We start from the raw sequence: 17,469 nt of genomic DNA, 5'->3' as shown, positions 1-17,469 counted from the left end.
TTTGTGTGTCTCTTCTACCCAGCTGCTGCTTTTCACAAATGTTGTAAAAAACTAGCATCTTTGGGACCATTAATGTTCTGTCCAATTAGACTGAAATTGGCAATTACCTTAAGAAATTGCTGGGGAGGGATTAAAGAGAGACTCCTAGAGCAATCACACAAACTTTGTTTCATTAGGAACCAAGACAGATAATATGCTGAGGGTAAATGATTCTGTAGAATGTATGAATTTACCAAATACATAAACTTACATGGACAAGGACACACCCTCAGTGGGTTATAAATACCAAACAATAGGGACTAAATTCAGAATCTTCCAGGGCAATCCAGCAGGGTAAGCCAAAAAAAAGCATTTGCAATGTATTAAAGACCTCCAGATTTACACGATGGACAGAATGTGTCTCGTTATCCTATTGTAATGTCTGTGCTTGAATAAAATGTTTTGCACTGACTATTCTTAGAACAATTACTTAGAGACTAAAAAATCACCCGTGTTTCAAAAGAAAAAAAAAAAGTAACTGCTCTAGTAGCTGTGCAAATTAAATAATTGTCCTGAACTTTAATCCATCCAGAGGTGAGAATTTTTTTACTCTCCATGTCAGTCTCTCTGGTCAGGCTGCCCAAAACCATGTTAGCAATTTCTTATGTTAGCACAGTCTTGGTAAATAAAATAGTGATCATGTTTCTGGCTTGTCTTTCTGATATCAACCTTCAGACCAATAAGAAAAATTAGTAAGTGTAGACTTATTTGTATCATTTGTTTTTAAACTATTTAATTGTGTGTGCTCACACTTAGTGCTTTCCCACTGTAACAGGTGAAGCAGCTGGTGCCTCAGAGGGATCAATCCTTGCAGGAGGAACTAGCCCGCCAGCACGCCAATGAGCGCCTGCGTCGCCAGTTTGCTGCTCAGGCCAATGTCATTGGGCCATGGATCCAGACCAAGATGGAGGTTAGCGTCAGACCCTCACACGGAAGCTGACGAACAAAGTGGTTCATAATTTTTTATCTCTGCTTTATAGACAGGACAACAGCAATCTCCATGATAGTTCACCAGCTGTTTGATCCTGAAGTATTTAACACCTGTTAAGATGATTTTTAAAACTTAGGAAGCTTGCACAAGTGGTACCTTAGTGATGAACAGGAGATGTAGCTTTGAAAAATCAGTCACTCAACAATTACTGTTTAGCTTCTGCTTTCTGTAAAGGAAAGATACCAGGATCACTGGGGTCTCAATGCTAATTCCAGAAACACATGTGCCACATTTCTTTTGAAATGTGTTTTCTACACTAAGATTTATCGTCTCCACTGTATGGTTTTATTACTGTTGCTTCTTAGTATGAAAATATTACATATTTATGTGAACATTGGTCAGATTAGCAAATCTGAAGCTCAAATTTTGTGGGGTGGGGGGGTGTCTTTCTTTCTTTTGACAGGAAATTGCCCGCAGCTCTATTGAAATGACAGGGCCTTTGGAGGACCAGATGAATCAGCTGAAGCAATATGAGCACAATATAATTAATTATAAGCACAACATTGACAAACTGGAAGGAGATCATCAGCTTATACAAGAAGCCCTGGTGTTTGACAACAAGCACACCAACTATACTATGGAGGTAGCCATTTACTCCCTTTTGTACTTGTTAGTTTATTCTGCCCTCTTCTGCCACAGAACTACCTTCCCTGATCTGAAGAGACAGCAACAGAGGATGGAATTTGGCAGACTTTCTGATAATCTCATAAAACTTGTTTTACTTTCACTTATTTTTACTTTTAGTGAAGAAGTACCCATTTAGAAACCATTTCCGTATTTTTCTGAAGGCCATTTTTATTTTTAATGATCCTTGGTCATAGTATAGAGTTAGTGGTATGGAAAAGGTACCACATAAATATTTAGAGCTGATTTTTTGCTTACTGTACTTTTCATACTCTTAGAAGAATATATTTGATTCTTTAATAAATCAGTATTTTCTTTCTCATAGCACATCCGTGTTGGATGGGAGCTCCTACTTACCACCATTGCTCGAACTATCAATGAGGTTGAGACTCAGATCCTCACAAGAGATGCCAAGGGTATCACCCAGGAACAAATGAATGACTTCAGAGCATCATTCAATCACTTTGACAGGGTACAGTACTCCTGCTTTTTCTCAACTAGCAATATTTATTGTTCCCAAAAGCAAGTTTCTTTTCATTCCAAATGTAAGCCTTTTAAAAAACTGCAAATGCAGTAGCAACAGGCTCTTTTTAAAACACCAAAAAGAGCAGTTAACAAAGAATTTACAGCCTTATGAAATCATATCATTGTATAGATATGTTAAAGATTAATTTTTGCTCTTTAAATGTAATGCAAAATTATATTTCTGCTAATATGGTTGAGTATTTGTTCAAATAATGGCAGAACTGGTTAAATCTGTGTGTTTTGGAAAATAATGTGCCCTTTTATTTTAAGGCAGTGCATCATGTTCTATGTACTTGCCGGCAGCTTCCATCTCATTAAATTTAGCTGTACAGTTTTTTTTTCTTTTAATCACAACTTGTCCCCCTAGAAATACATTTGTAGGAAATATAGTTGGGGCACTGATAGCTGTCAGGGAAAATCCTTTGTTTTTCTGGCTGTATATGGGAAATAAGAGGCTGTTTTTCCAGTTATCTAATCATGAATGAATAAAAAAGTAGGAATGAAAATACTATTGTAAAGAAACTTAACTCACTCCTGTGAGTTACGCAGTATTCATGGATAGAGGGTTAAAAAGATAGCTATTAATAGACACAATAGCAAAATACGTGTGGACAGGGATCTGACATTCCGAGTTGGAGAACAATCTGTACATGAGTTAGCTCTGCTGGCTCTGTGCTCATATGAACCCATCTTCAAAACCAAGTTCACATTTCAAATACTGAAAAAAAGATTATCATAATGCAGCACCAGGCTGTGTCCTTTTTCCCAGTACAGATTCCTGTAGTTAGCAGACTGTGCTTAACCCCCGACTTATGTTCTGTTATCACACAAGTCAGCTCCTTCAAATCATTTCAGGCTATAGCAAAATGCCACTTTCTTTTCACTGACATCCTGTTTGTCCAGCTCTACTCAAAATGGTTACCCATACCTGGACTTATACTTGATTTGCATTGGATGCTGACAGTCATAGTTTGCTAAATATTCTTTAGAATATCCTTAATTGTTCAGAAAGAAAAGCAGAATTGCCAAAACTCTGCTTTCTGAAGAAACACACAAGCACAGGAAAGGTTAGCTACACAGGAATCAGGAACAGATTTTTTGGAAAATCTTAATGTGATTCTAGTGCAGCATAATTCCTTTTTGTATTTTCTAAGGAAGCAGAAGATAACATCACAGAAACAGACATAAATTTCCTGGGGTGGAAGGTAGTAGCATACTAAATGGCTTTCCCAATGGACTGGAGCAGATAACTGAGCAATTAGAGCTATTAAAAGCAGACAGAGTACCAGGCCTGGATAAATTACATGCCAGTATTTGAGAGACCATACTAAGGGAAACCAGGGACTTTGCACAAAGATTTGACAGCTCCCTAAAGATAAAGAGGCAAGGTAACTGAATCCTAGTATATCTTACACTAGATGGCCATTTCTAGCATCCCCGTATCTTTGTAGTTCACAGATGGGATCTCTGCCACGCTCACGGCAGGGCTGGTTCAGTGGCTGAGGAGATATCATGGGCATCTCTTGGTGCCTCAGAAGGTCTTGAAGGGAGAGGCTAAATCCTACACCAACCAGCCCTATTGTTATGGATCTTTAGGCTTTGCAGATATAGTAAGACTTTGAGATACCGAAGGACACAACAGAGCAAGGTCTTAGGAAAGGTTGTATGGCCTGGAAGAGGGCGCTCGTGTCACATAGATGCAGGCGGGTTGGAGATGGGCTGTGACATGTGCAATGTGCAACACAGAAGTGCTTCCCAGCTCCTAGATCCTTGCCTATCCCTGGCTGTCTCCTTTCTTCAGACTGTAATGAGTCATGGCTTCAGGCAGTGCCCCTTCTGCCCTTGCTTCTGTTGCAGGAAGCCCAAGTGGCCAGGTCAGAAGCAGAAGGAGATAGATGCTTCATCAGTTTCTATGGCCGCAACAACCTGGGCCTGGACTGCAAGTTTAGCTGCAGTCCTTACCTTCCCTCATGACAGATATAATCCAAAGGCCTTAAAAAAGAGGCCTGGAAGGATCACGTTGAGGGAAGGACCATTGTGCATATGCCCCCTTTAGTATACTCCTTCCCTTAGCATCAGACATAGGAAATTGGCCGGGGAGGACTTTTGTACTGACACAGTGCAACAATTACCTTCTTAGTAGCGTAATGCAAGTTAAAGAAAGGAAGAAAGTAAGATCTAAAACCACTCAGCCATCAAGCCAGGCTTTCTGCAGGGGACAGATAGTAGAAACACTGATAAAAGAGAAGCTTATACTGATTAAATTACACTGTAATTTAATGGGGAGATGCGACTCAATCTATGCAGGCTAGAAGGAAACATTGAACAAACATGTTTGAGAGAGGCAGGCTTGTTTTTCATTGTTATATCCTTCCTTGCACACTCGAATATTTAGTGTTGGTGAATAAAGGAAACCCAGGGTGCTTCAGAGTTACTTCAGGGTACACAAAATAATGAAGACTCTAAACTTGGAATTTGGATAGAGAAGGCAGTAATGGATTCTTTTGTGGTCTTGATTACCTTAAATAGAAATGAAGATGAAACTGGATCATCTGAATGTAAGCACTAACATGAAAAATACTGGCTCTCCATGTCAGACGGAATTAGCAGTATATGTAATAATTTCGTTGCACTTGGCAGCATTTCTGAATGCCTGACATGGTTTAAAAAATACACTGAAAGAACTGGACTGCTGTTCACAATGATGAAGAGCCAGAAAAGATCCCAAAAATTAATGCTGTCACTGACGAGTAGGCTTTAAATACCAAAGCACAACAGAATCACTTAGGCATGCTGTAGCTCTGACTTCTGTGGCATTTCTCCAATTTAAGACATATCTTAATGTTTGACTCTTAGTTTGTGTTGAGGATGTCAGCAAAGTACTAATATGCAGAGTAGCTCCCTTCCCCATTTTAAAGAATGTATTTTGGTACACATAAACCTAACAACTTCTTATACAGTGCTTCCAGAAACAACTTCCTTTGTTTATAAATCTGAGGAAGGAGCCCCTATCTTCCTCCCCAGGAAGAATATATAAAAAATAAAACTCTTACAGTTCATGATGCATTATGGAGCTTAATTCTGCAGTTGTTAATCCTTTGAAAGAGAGCTAAATAATTGTGTGAATTGTTTTAAATGGCTTCTATATCTTGAATATTTGAAAGAAAACTCTTTGGTATTTTACAAGGGGTTTTTTGGGGGGGCTACATGACCCTGACTCTCAAACTGTGGTGAGTAAGTGGGCACCATGCATATAAGAATTACAAGGGCAGGAAGAGTTGTGTTTCTTTCAGTGCATCCACCAGCAGAGATGTGCTAGCACAGAAAGCTTTACAAGTCGCCCTTGTTAAAGGCAAGTGGTAAATACGCCACCTCCCTTGCGGCAAGGGGGCAGCCCTCTAGGCTCTTGTGTTTCCGACAGGCACGTACACACGCTGGTACCCCAGAGTTTATTCCTGAGGATGCTGCTGCTTACCCACTACTCCTTGCTGGAGGCTGTGCCTGAAGGCACAGTCTAGTTGTAGGTATAAATATAAATCTTTAGCAACGCTTCCTTAATGTGACTGCATAGAGAAAAAAAGAGAAAGTGGGACACAATATCTGAATCACAGAAGCAGTTTAGAAGTGTTCAAAATGGTGCATAGCTGAATTACGGTATGCAGACAAATCGGGACACCAACACAGATACGTTGTCAGTCGCTGGTTTTGAAGTCTTTTTATGCAGGGATTCCTTTTTCAGATTCAGTATATTTAGTGAATTCTAAATAAGATTGCGAAGTATGTGATAAAATATCTGCAGCTGCTCTGCATGTCATATCTTAATGGCTGTTAACATATTCTACTGTTGATTTTTGTGCAAACTACAGATTTTAAGTAGGAGCTCTGCACGCAGAACAATAGCATCATGCCAGCCTATATTTTACTAACAGAAAACCAACGGCTCCCTATTAAAGGAACCACATGATCAGGCTTATGGAGGTCAGTTAGCATTCAGGAAACTGAAGGACATATTTAAGAATAGATGACTTTGACTCAAAAGCTCACTTGTTTTATAAGGCCACACATAAATCACAAAGGGGAAGAAAAAGATTTCTGGGGACTAATAGTGAAACATGGAGGGGGATTTCAGTGTTTTACTTTGTATTGGCCGGAAAAGATGAATAAGGCAAAATTATTTATATGCTTTAAAAAACTAATTTCAGTGCTTAATGTTGATCTGCAAACAATAAAAATAAATACAAAGAACCATTTCCCAATGAGAAAGCCTTTGCATGGGCTTGATCTATGCATTAATTGCAAAATACCATTGTATCCCATGAAACTCTGATATACTGCGAAGGCAAAGATGCCTTTTTAGGCCATATATGATGCAGATTAAAAAAATTCACTACAAGAATGTGAGAACCTGCTATAGTACACGGCACAACTACCTGGACCCTCACTGGGGAGTCCCATTTAACCGGATGACAGGTGTGAGCTCCAGCACAACCGTTGCGCTCCTCTCCTAAAGAAAATGTTTTCCTGGTAGACGTGCTGGCCTCTCTCACTCCCGTCTGCCCTTTGCTACCTGCTGCACGACTACTGCTGCCATGTGTGCCTGGTTAGGGAGCTCATGCACATACTGACCGCCCACCCCCCGGTGTAGTCAGGTAGCCAATAGTCCTCTACCAACACCTAGCAGAGGAGGTGGAGGGACAGGATTTGACTCTTAGCTCCCATTTTTATACCATTTTGTTTGCAGTCACACAGTAATACCTTCGGCTTTAGAAATAAGATAAAATATGCTGACTTCACTCCTGGTGTGACCTGCCATAGCCTGTCTCCAGGATGGTTTTGGAGAGTTTCCAGCTGGCCTCGATTAACATTTTCAGAATGATAAATAAACCATTTTGAATGCTTTACAGCAGAAATTATCCTATAAAATAGAACTGTTAAAGGAAAAAGCTTCACTGTGATTATGGCTTTTAACTAAATGCTGCTCCAGATTTGCAGCTTTGCTTTATCTCTTGTCATTGACTTCCCACTGTTATTTTTCATCTTCCCTTTATGGAGCTGGTGGAGGCTGATGCAGAGGGAGTCAATATAATAACAGCATGATATGTCAAAAATGCATGGTGTTATGAACTTAATAAAGCACCGCTTTATCCTGTTAGTATATTAAATAAACCCAGTGCATTTGTTAAAACTCCTATAATTTTAGTTATGCATAACTACATAGAAATTTTCAAAAATAAATTATTCATCCAGCAGGCAAATATGTAGCAGACAGAAAACCTTGGATCGTCTCCAAACTGTCAGTCTGTAAAATCAATAAGGGTAATAATTTTTCATCTTAGAACGTCTCTTCAATTGTATACATGCTAACTCAATCTGAAGTACACCTCTGATAAGACACATTTTGTATGAACAGGAAGAAAAAGATAAGCCAGTCTGTTTTTAAGAAGTTAGTGTGAATTTCTTGATCTGCAAAATGGAAAAAAATATTGGTTCAAAACAATGATCCAGTTCGATGTGGTGTTACTAGGAGCCATTTAACCAGGAATTCAATGGGGCTTTTTTAAAGTCAGTTTTCGTAGCAAAAGTTTACCGTATAGATTATTAAAGAAGACAGATAACTGAAAATAAGTTATGTCAGTTATAAATTTATTTTAAAATTATTATTGTCAGTTATAAATTTATTTAGACAAGAAATCAATTTTTTGTACTTCTACTCTCTTTTGAGATATGCATTTAACAGTTGTTAAGTAATATTATCAGATCAAGAGTGAAGTAACAGTAATGGAGTGGGGAAAAAATGTTGTGCCCAGGTTCAGTGATCTTTTTACTGCATCTCACATACACCGTATGACAAGAGAAAATGAAAGAAGCAAACGGCAGTTCAATAGAATAAAAACTGCCTTATCAGCAAAAAACTCCACCTGAAGAGGAAGCACAGTTTTAACACTGTAGCTGAAGTAAGGACCCTCTTCCACTAACAAAAAACCTAAAGCATGAAACTGCAAAAGTTGTACACTTTTTAGGTAATTCGTTGCCATATGTTGACATTATGTTTCCATGAAGTTCTGTAAAAACATGGTTGTTAATACAAGAGTAGAATGTTCTTTACTAACCAACTAACCTGATCTGTGATTTTTCTTTCTTTCCTTTTTACCTTCCCAAATGCATGACCTGTGATGGGATGCTAGGATGAATCTGACAATCTACATTCTGATGAATTTAAAGCCTGCCTCATCAGTCTAGGACAGGTTGGAAATGACCTGCAGGTAGAGGAAACTGATATTGTTCTGTTTTCAGATAGGCCAATATAATAACAGCCAAAGAGACTGTGGGTTTAAACTCCAATGTATTGGTCATAATGCTTTGAAAAGATCCTGCCTCTGGAAAGCCAACAGGATTAGATGGACTGTCAGCATCACTTGGAGCCATATTTTTCTATGCATTTTTCAAAGATTTTTCAGGTTGTTTCTTTTATTTGGTTTGAGATGTTTTATTTGGACTCTACTAGATAGCCGTGGGGAGCTCCTATGCTTCTTGCACTTGGACTTTTGCTAATTTTCCTTTCCTGGAACTCAGCACAAGCTCTCTACTGCTCTCTCCTGATTTAGGATGACATAATGCTCTCCAAACCGCTACACTGTATCACAACACAGAGGAAATGTTTATTTACCTTCTTATTATCATGCCATTTAATGTTTGCTCAGCTCTGAGCCAGGAATGCCACAGATATGTTATTGCCTGGAAAATGAGCAACCTCCTTTTATACAAGGTCTTCAGCTGACCTCCTGCTAAGTCTTGCAAGTCTCATCCTTTAAGCCAGGGTGCACATCTCTCTGATGTAGTTCAGGTCTTGATAGCCTGCAGTCAGAAGGCAAATCCCTGTACTTATTTCCCATGTATCAGCAGACAGCTCTCATAGTGTACCTACCTTAGCCTTGGAGTGGAGTATTTGAAATAGTCAGTGATACACTATTTTCAGACTGTTTTTAACTATAGTTTTAGTCATTACAGCATCCCATGCAGAACTGTTCAAAGACATTTCATATCAGGGAGGCAGCTTGAGCATCTCCTGAGTTTGACTCGTTTAGTAACAAATTTTTCTCCTTGCCCTTCTCTTTGTCTTCTCTGGTTGTGTCCTCTGTTTTCTTGTCTCGTTCACCTCCTCTTCTCCCTTATCTCTCCCCTGACCTTTCCTGATGTTACTTCTTGTGGTAAAAATGTTTGTTTCCTGTGTGTAATATGTTAGTTGCTTCTTCCTCCTTTAAAACTGGTGATGATTCTGGTGACCTGCTTGGGCAATATCAATGAATACTGTTCATACACTGGATCCAATACGCCAATGGTCTAAACTCGTCATCTCTCTGGAAATTACCTTGGATTCTTCAAACCTTCCCTTCTATATTCCTTACATTGTTTTGGTCAATAGAGGAAGAATGGATTGATGGACCACGATGATTTCAGAGCTTGCTTAATTTCAATGGGTTATGATTTGGTATGAATTTTAAGAAACAATGGCAACTGATTCTGCTTACAGCTTATGACATTAACCACAGCAACACTGAAGCTTATTTAAATTGCCAGAATACTAATAATATAGTTTACACTAGAGATGCTAGTTTCTTGTTTCTTTGCTTTTTCTCTATTTTCAAATGGTTTAAAAGGAAGTTAAAAGTAAAACTAGACACTTGAAAACCATACTCTATGGTCCACTGCATTACTCTTTGAATTAAGGAGACTTTAAAAGTTGAAATTAACTGTTATTAAATGATTATTTTTTTTTTTTCTTTCTCCTTTCTTATCTGCATGAGCAAGAATGAGTTTGATGCTGTTTAATTCTCATAAACTAGCTTTGGATGTTGCATCTGCTTTCCTTCACTTATTTATTTTAAAAATTTCCCCCCAAATTCACCCTTTTTTAGTGGAAAAAAGGATTAGCCTTAGTTGAACTGTCCTGTATTTGGCATGAAATTTTGAGAATTGTTTCCCTTACTTCTTAGTTCAGTCGGTCTGCAAGTACACTGCTTCTTGGGCTATTGTTTCACCTCCCTGTGCGGTACCTAAATTACAGTGACTTTAGGATGGGGTGGACAATGAAGTGTTAAATATAAAACAAGTTAAACAGGCATTGAGGGAGGGTAGAAGGGGGGAGAAGTTGCAGAAAGTTAATTGAAAAGTACATACTACGTCTTTAGGACAAAGAATACATTTTTCAAAAGCATGGAGTCCTTTTTACAAAAGATGGGTGGGCAGTTAAGATCCCAGATTTCATCGATTCTGACAGTTATGTTGCTAAGTCAGGAGGATGCTTTAAAGACTTTGTAACGACTGGTCCCTACTGGTTCATGAGCGATGCGGGCTGTTGGCAATTGATATTACAGTGACCACTTTTTTTTCTTTTGGATTCTGTGAAAGGGTGAAGCTGAGTTTGCCCGAATCATGTCTCTGGTTGACCCCAATGGGCAAGGAACCGTCACTTTCCAGTCCTTCATTGACTTCATGACCAGAGAAACGGCAGACACAGACACGGCTGAGCAAGTGATAGCTTCCTTCAGAATCCTGGCTTCAGATAAGGTCAGTCATGCATGGTGCTGCTGGCTGTAAGGATTCAGTAGCTCTCCTATTTAGCCCTTCTTTGCTGAAAGTCTTATAGAAGCCTTTTAGTAATACTGAAGCTTTGGTTTCAGTTTGTAAGACTTCAGAGAAAGTACTTGCCTTTTCTTCTTGTTTGGAACCAAGACTCTTAGCTGAAATGGGTGCAGAATTCAAGGCTTGATCTGTGTCCCCGTGTATCACAAAGCGCCAACATAAAATTAGACAACTTAGACAAGACTTAGACAGTTTGTCTGTCTAATGGATATATTGTACATCAGGTTATTTCCACACAACAGCCTTGATTAGCGGGGAACTCATTCTGCCTTTCCTGCTGTTGTCCGGATATTTCAATGCAGAGTTTGGCCCTCTGGAACATAGCCTGGGTCAATTGCACAAGCCTGTACCTAATTGTGAGCCATGTTATGACCTGACAGCTCGTTCAACAGGGCGATGCAATGTGAGGTACCCCTGTCCTTGGAGGAGCAGGAGGAGGAGGCCTCCTCTAGTTACTGGGTACGTGGAGGAAGCTCCTGAATTTGGCATACTTTCCTTCCCACAGCCAGATCCTCTGGCGAGTAAGTGGTGTATGAAGATGAAAGGGAGGATAATGGCAACACAAGAGCTTCTGGAGGAGTCAGGGCCATAAACAGTGCTGCCAGGAAACCAATCTTGTGCTATGGAGAAAGATGAGATCACAGCAGTATTTGCCCAAGCTCGCTCTATTGATTTTCTCATTCTGGCTGTTTGTATTGATTTTGTGATCTCAGTTACTGTGGACCATATTTTGAATTCCAGACATGTTCTCAGCAGGAATTCATGTGGAAGATGAAAGCCAAGGTCTCGGGAAAAAATGGTTTTCATTACGTTGCTATTTTAAATAATGTCAAGTCTGTTAACAGAGGGTATCCTTCATATCATAAATGCAAACCATTAAAAGCAATAATGCATCTTTCATTACAAATATATTAGGACCTTGAAACTAACAGGATCTAACTGAAAATGTGTCTGTCCTGTCACTGCGGAAGGGGCAGTTGTGCACTTTAGAGATACTGACTACCTGTCCACGGATGAGCTGTATAAGTAGCAGCCTACCCATGGCTGCACAGTGCTCGGTAGCTAACATACGCAGTCGCATATCCTGAGACTGGATTTTGACCTAATCAGTTTGTTGGTAGGATTGTCCCCTTCAGCTCATCACTAGGGGTGGAATTTACCGAGGCAAATATTTGGTCTCAGGAAAATAAGCAGGATGTCTGAGTTTATTAGTCACAGCTACAGAAAATAAATACGTTTTGTGTCTTTGAAGCATACATACTGAATTTGTCAATCCTTTCCCCCCTCCCAGCCTTATATCCTGGCAGACGAGTTACGTCGAGAGCTGCCTCCTGAGCAGGCTCAGTACTGCATCAAGAGAATGCCTCCGTACACCGGCCCAGGTTCTGTTCCTGGGGCTCTGGATTACACCTCTTTTTCATCAGCACTGTATGGAGAGAGCGACCTCTGATTCTGTAATTGGCCGTATTCATGGTAGACCCTAAAAATACCCACCTGATTGCCCAGATTGCTTCTCAAAAGCTTTGACGAGCTGATTTAAAAACGAGTTTTACAAATACAGTAGGTACCGTCAGTGTAAAGTGCTAGTAACTAAGGTAACTAGTGTATATTAAAGTGTGCAGCACGCTAGATTTCTGCATTGTTGGTTTTAGGTTGTCTGTCCTGTACAATGCTAGGAAATATAAAAAAAAAAAACCCGCAAGATACTAACTTTGGAAATATCCATTCAGAAAATAGAATGTAAAACCGAAGAACATTGAAACTCACAAAACATTTCTCCATTTTCAAAATATTTCAATGCCATATGTGCTTCTTTTATGATGTTCATAAAACTATGTTAGAAGTCATGCTTTTTTCTTTCGTAGAGCAATATTATTTTCCTCTAATGATTTCTGATTTTGTATGCTTCTACCGGTGGAATTTAATAAAATACTAAAATGCAGTTTTTCAGGGAAGAAATAGATCAACCAAGTAAACTACTTAATTACAAAAATAATCCAGAATGCTATGGTTTTGTCTCTTGAAGATGGTTTTCTCATATCACAAAGAATTGTAATATAGGGGAGAAAAGCTGATTCAATTGCAGGTTTAGAGTTCTGTAAGCAGTACTTTTCTTTTAAGCCTTTGACTTTTACAGCTGAGGGAGTACACCTTTTATAATCAGAAATAATAAGGAAGCTAATTTCATGTCAGCTGTTTTGTTTCAAACCCCTCATTCTTGTCTGTGTTGGACAGTCTTTGTTTCTCAGGATAAGACAGCCGGTCCCTTGTTGTATTAGTGGGCAACAGTCGTCTCTACCCTGCATAATGCAAAATCCCATCTGAGCAAACGTGGCGGGGTTGTCCTGCAGCTTTAACTGTTCAGTGCTCAAATTAGAGTTTGTCTTGACTTCTACTGGATCGCAGGCAGTTCTGTCTGCATTACGCTCCTGTGCGCTAGTTGTTGTACTGTTTTTTTTCCATCTTGAGAAATGATAGAGAAGTAAAAGCAGTAACTTTTTTACTTGAATCCTACCGACACTGAGGAAATGCAATGTAATCAAACAAAACCATTTACGAATGGTGAAGTGAGCTGTGCAGCCCAGTGCTATTAAAGCAATGATGTGCCTATTAAATAAAGTCTGCTTTTCAAAACCTTATGCGACTCTGTCGTTGGCAATCATCTAGTGGCTCTCTCTAAGAGCGGGAAATATTTCTGAACATTAAAGGAGGTTTCAGTCTGCTAAAAGTAAAGGTTTAAAAAGTATGTCATGCGTTTCTATACGCCGCGTTTGCATGAACAACAGTCGCTGTGTGCTGGAGGGACAGGAATGGCCTCACGAAGTGAGGCCGAGCTCAGAATGAGCGGGACAGAGTTTCCATTTAAGTCTGCTGAGCACAGAGGTCCATAGCTTGTTAGACTCCTCGCTTAGATTGATTTCAGTGAGACTAAGGCACTAATGCTTTTGAAGATGTTGGCCTTAACTGCTTTGTATCTCTCTTTTTCCTCATGTGCAGATGTTAAGTATGTAATGATGCTTTCACTGGCCTTTGCTTTCAAATCTGTGAATGATTCAAATCCAGTCCTAGCAGGCACCCTGCAGGTAAGGTGCATGTGGCGGGAGCAATTTCAAAACCATCCCAGAGGAGATCAGCAATGACCAAATACCTCTTCTCCTCCGCCTTGTGTGCAAAGGCCGGCAGAGGACTTAGAGGAATGCTACGGCGAGAATCGCATCTCCTGCAGTGCCTGTCCAGCCTTGCACACAGCCAGAAGCTGCTACTGCCACTGCTGATACTGACATGGCGCAGTGCCATCTCTTTTTGTGATGACAATGCCTGTACAAATTAAGTCGGGAAGCTCTGATTTAAAGCAATGGCATTTCCAGCTAAATGACTGCTGGGCAGGCTGAATCCTATTAAAAAATAAATCTGTATATCTCTCATTGTCACAGTTTAATGCAACTGGAAGAATAAAACATTGAGCTTCCAGACATGGCACAAAAGCAAAATCTCAGTGCTACAGGCAGGATTATGCTAAAAATTGGCACAGTTTCTATCTGTTGGTGTCATTCATGTTCTCTACCTGCTCATTTTTATATTGTGATATTCTTCCTATTTTAATAGTATGGAAGAGACTTCTAAGCTCCTCCTTAGCTAAATGTTCTGTTGATCAAAGCATGTGAGAGATAACGTTATCAGCGGCAAGAGAAAAAAAACTTTTGCAAAGTAATTTTTTCATTCCCATATCAGGTTTCTAATTTCTAAAGTAGAGTGAACAGAACCAGTGGCAGGGAGCTGCAGGGATTAACCACCTATCCGTACTTGCCTAAAAATGTTATACTCTATCTATTACTTTAATATCTATGTCTTTCACGTAAAAAAAAGATGTATCATAAAGTTGTTTCTCCCAGCATCAATTATTTTTAGGGTAACTAGATTAAATAAGTAAGATGCATTATTTTACCCTGAAGTGGCTAAAATTCAAGATTTTTTAAAATATTCTGTGGTCAAGTTCCAGGGCAATGGGTTTAACAGAGAGATTTCCTTTTCCTCTAATGCTCCATTTTCAGTAGGTAGCATTTGTATTTTTCTGTAGAATCACTCGGGGGATCAATGGCTTCAGTAGCATTTTCTGTCTATGCAGTTTGGGCGGGAAACTAGTTTTACAATAAAAGAAGCACAGTAACTGAGCCCAAGGTAAGGAATGTACCAATCACAGGGGCCAAATCAAGGTTCAGCAGGTGAAGGTGCAGCATTATTTTGATGACCATGTTGAATGAAGGTTATAGAATAAATTGAAATTCAAAGAAGTCAGTAGGGTTTTAAGTTGCTTTGATGACTGCAATACAGATGTCTTCTGTGACTTTACATGGATACACCAATTCTTTGAAAAACTTCCTGCCAAGATAATCTTGATTTTGTAGTAATCATTTTCAGTCACTGATCTTCAGAAAGGTGCCAATACGGGTAGAAAACGGTGCTTCATACCTCCTTTCTTCATATATAGAGTTTCCAGCACTTCTTTTCTTACCTACTGGCCACAAAAGGCTTGGATCAGAGCTGCTCCTGGCAGCTTGTGTTTTCATCAGAACATCCTGTAGTTCCGTTTGCCCACTTCTTGGAGGAGACCATGCTCTTTACTTTTCAGGTAGTTCCTGGTGTCCGTAGAGGTTATCCCAGACACAGGTGGGCTCAATGAAGGAGGAGAATAGTTGCTGTTAGCAGATGGATTTGGACAGTTAGCAGTTTCCTTTTTTGATTTAAATGGCTCGTGGTTGAGAGTAATTCTGTAAGGAAGTAATTGTTTGATCGGTACTAGTATATGAACAGGCCCTTAGGAGCATGCCTCCGGCATTGCTAATGGGGTCAGTATTTTTTGGTGTGCTTCTACAAACAGCTCCAGTAATGTTTAGGTGAGAAAATAATCTTTAGATAAGAGGTGATACTTCTTTGAAGAACATTCATCACTTAATTTTGCCAAATCCAAGTCCTTGGTCCTCATCTTCTTCAGTGGGACTGTGCCTCTTGGTGTCATATGCAGTTCTAGACTTTTAAGAGAGGAACAAGCCTGAGGTCATTCTTGAAAAGAAATAAGGAACAAAGCCAGTGAAAGTCTGATATAAACAAAGCAAGCAAGGAATAATCTGTATGAAAATTACTTACTTACAAAGCTCAGTCAAACAAGAAAGCATGTGCATCATTTCCATATCTTCAGCACAAAGCAAAAATCATTAGATCTGGCTCTCCGCCTGCGTTACGTTAGAAAATGACATTAAAGCAGCTGTGAGTTTAGCACAGTGAAAGTTTAACACAATATGCCTGTGCTTTGGATTCCTGACGAACTTATTTCTTTCCAGGGAAAACTGCTCAGCTGTCTTTGAATTATTGTGTTATGTCAGGATTTATGTCTGAGAAATCCTCCCTGCTTCTGGAGACAGCACTAGGGGAGGTGGTGCTGTTGTGGTGGGAACATTTCAGTGCGTTACACAAAAAGCACCCCAAAGGCTCTTTTTAGAATCAGAAAAACACCCCAACGTTCCCTGAGAGGCCCAAAATGCTCAAATGTCAAATATGCAATACCTACTATAATTATACAGTATGACCATTGCTAGTGTTGCTTCAACCTGACGGGTCACGAAGGGTCTTCTCTCTTGGTAAATATTAACAAGGTTTCGGAAGAACTGAAATACCTGTTCATTCCCCATGTCCCTCTTTCCCAAGTCTTACGGTTAACAACCTCTGCGCCTGTTTGCCTGTGCATCAGTCCACCTTCTGGTGGTGTTCAGAGGGCGTTTTATCTAAGGAGCTGCTTCACCACGGCAAAGCCGGCCCTACAGAGAGCTGTTAGTATGTTCTGGTGAGATTCTGCTTGTTTCAGACTAAATATTTTTATATAGGAAAACTGACTGTTCTAAACTGGATTTTATTTTATAGTAGCCTCTTTTTAAAATTTGTGATTCTTTTCTAATTTTAAGCCAAGGCGTGGGCTGCCACCACAAAGGACAAGTCTATCTCCAGTTTTTCCATGATCTCGTTTATTTATAAATAGAACAGTTCCCTGGTCTGGTTACCGTGCCGGCTGGGAATACATATCCAGGGTGCTAAGAACAGCAGGTTGTCTCTTCCAACAGCAGCCTGTCTTTACATCGCCTTAAAGTGATTGTATACCTGTGGAATTAGGGACGCAACCACGCGCTTTCACTGGAAGTCCTTTATTATTCACAACAAAAGAACGTTTAGGTGTAGACAACCAGCCTTGAGTCAGCCCTAGGAATACCACTCATTTCCCTCAGAAAGTAAGAGCGCTACATTACACGACAACCCCAGTCTCTTCCGTATGCGAGCTTGACTAGGATTTCATATTCTAAGCTTCAAAAGAAATTCCTCTTCCAATTCGCTAGGGTTTGGGAAATTTCATTAGCATTTGTAATACTCCTTTGCACAAATTTGATTATCAGCATATTGTTTTAATTACTTGGAAATCAAATATATTGGATGCATGTCCTGAGGGGATAAATGTCCTGAGGCCATTTTAATACCCATCCATCCCTCGTCTCCTTGCTCCTCGCTGTTCCGTTTCAAAACCTGGCTGGTTTATTTGGCGCCAATTCAGGGAAGCTTTCTTCCCTTCAAGATACCTGCTAATGCTCTAAGTGAAAAACGCC

The 17,469-nt window shown here is 39.7% G+C and overlaps 1 protein-coding gene across 1 annotated transcript in view; it reads left to right on the top strand.

Annotated features, from left to right (window-relative positions):
- ACTN2 (actinin alpha 2) overlaps positions 1–13,461 on the top strand; it is a 69,065-nt gene extending 55,604 nt beyond the window's left edge. Inside the window, exons 16-21 of the mRNA XM_009463639.2 lie at positions 815–949; positions 1,434–1,613; positions 1,980–2,126; positions 9,603–9,668; positions 10,589–10,747; positions 12,114–13,461. Coding sequence (XP_009461914.1) covers positions 815–949; positions 1,434–1,613; positions 1,980–2,126; positions 9,603–9,668; positions 10,589–10,747; positions 12,114–12,272 — 846 coding nt within the window. The 3' untranslated portion in view covers positions 12,273–13,461. The remainder of the gene's footprint in view (positions 1–814; positions 950–1,433; positions 1,614–1,979; positions 2,127–9,602; positions 9,669–10,588; positions 10,748–12,113) is intronic.
- Positions 13,462–17,469: the final 4,008 nt, after the last annotated feature.

This window comes from Nipponia nippon, unplaced genomic scaffold (genome assembly GCF_047370975.1).
Source record: "Nipponia nippon isolate SJK-2023a ecotype South Korea unplaced genomic scaffold, ASM4737097v1 scaffold_4, whole genome shotgun sequence".
Taxonomy (NCBI): domain Eukaryota; kingdom Metazoa; phylum Chordata; class Aves; order Pelecaniformes; family Threskiornithidae; genus Nipponia; species Nipponia nippon.
This window is presented reverse-complemented; position numbering and strand designations above follow the sequence as displayed.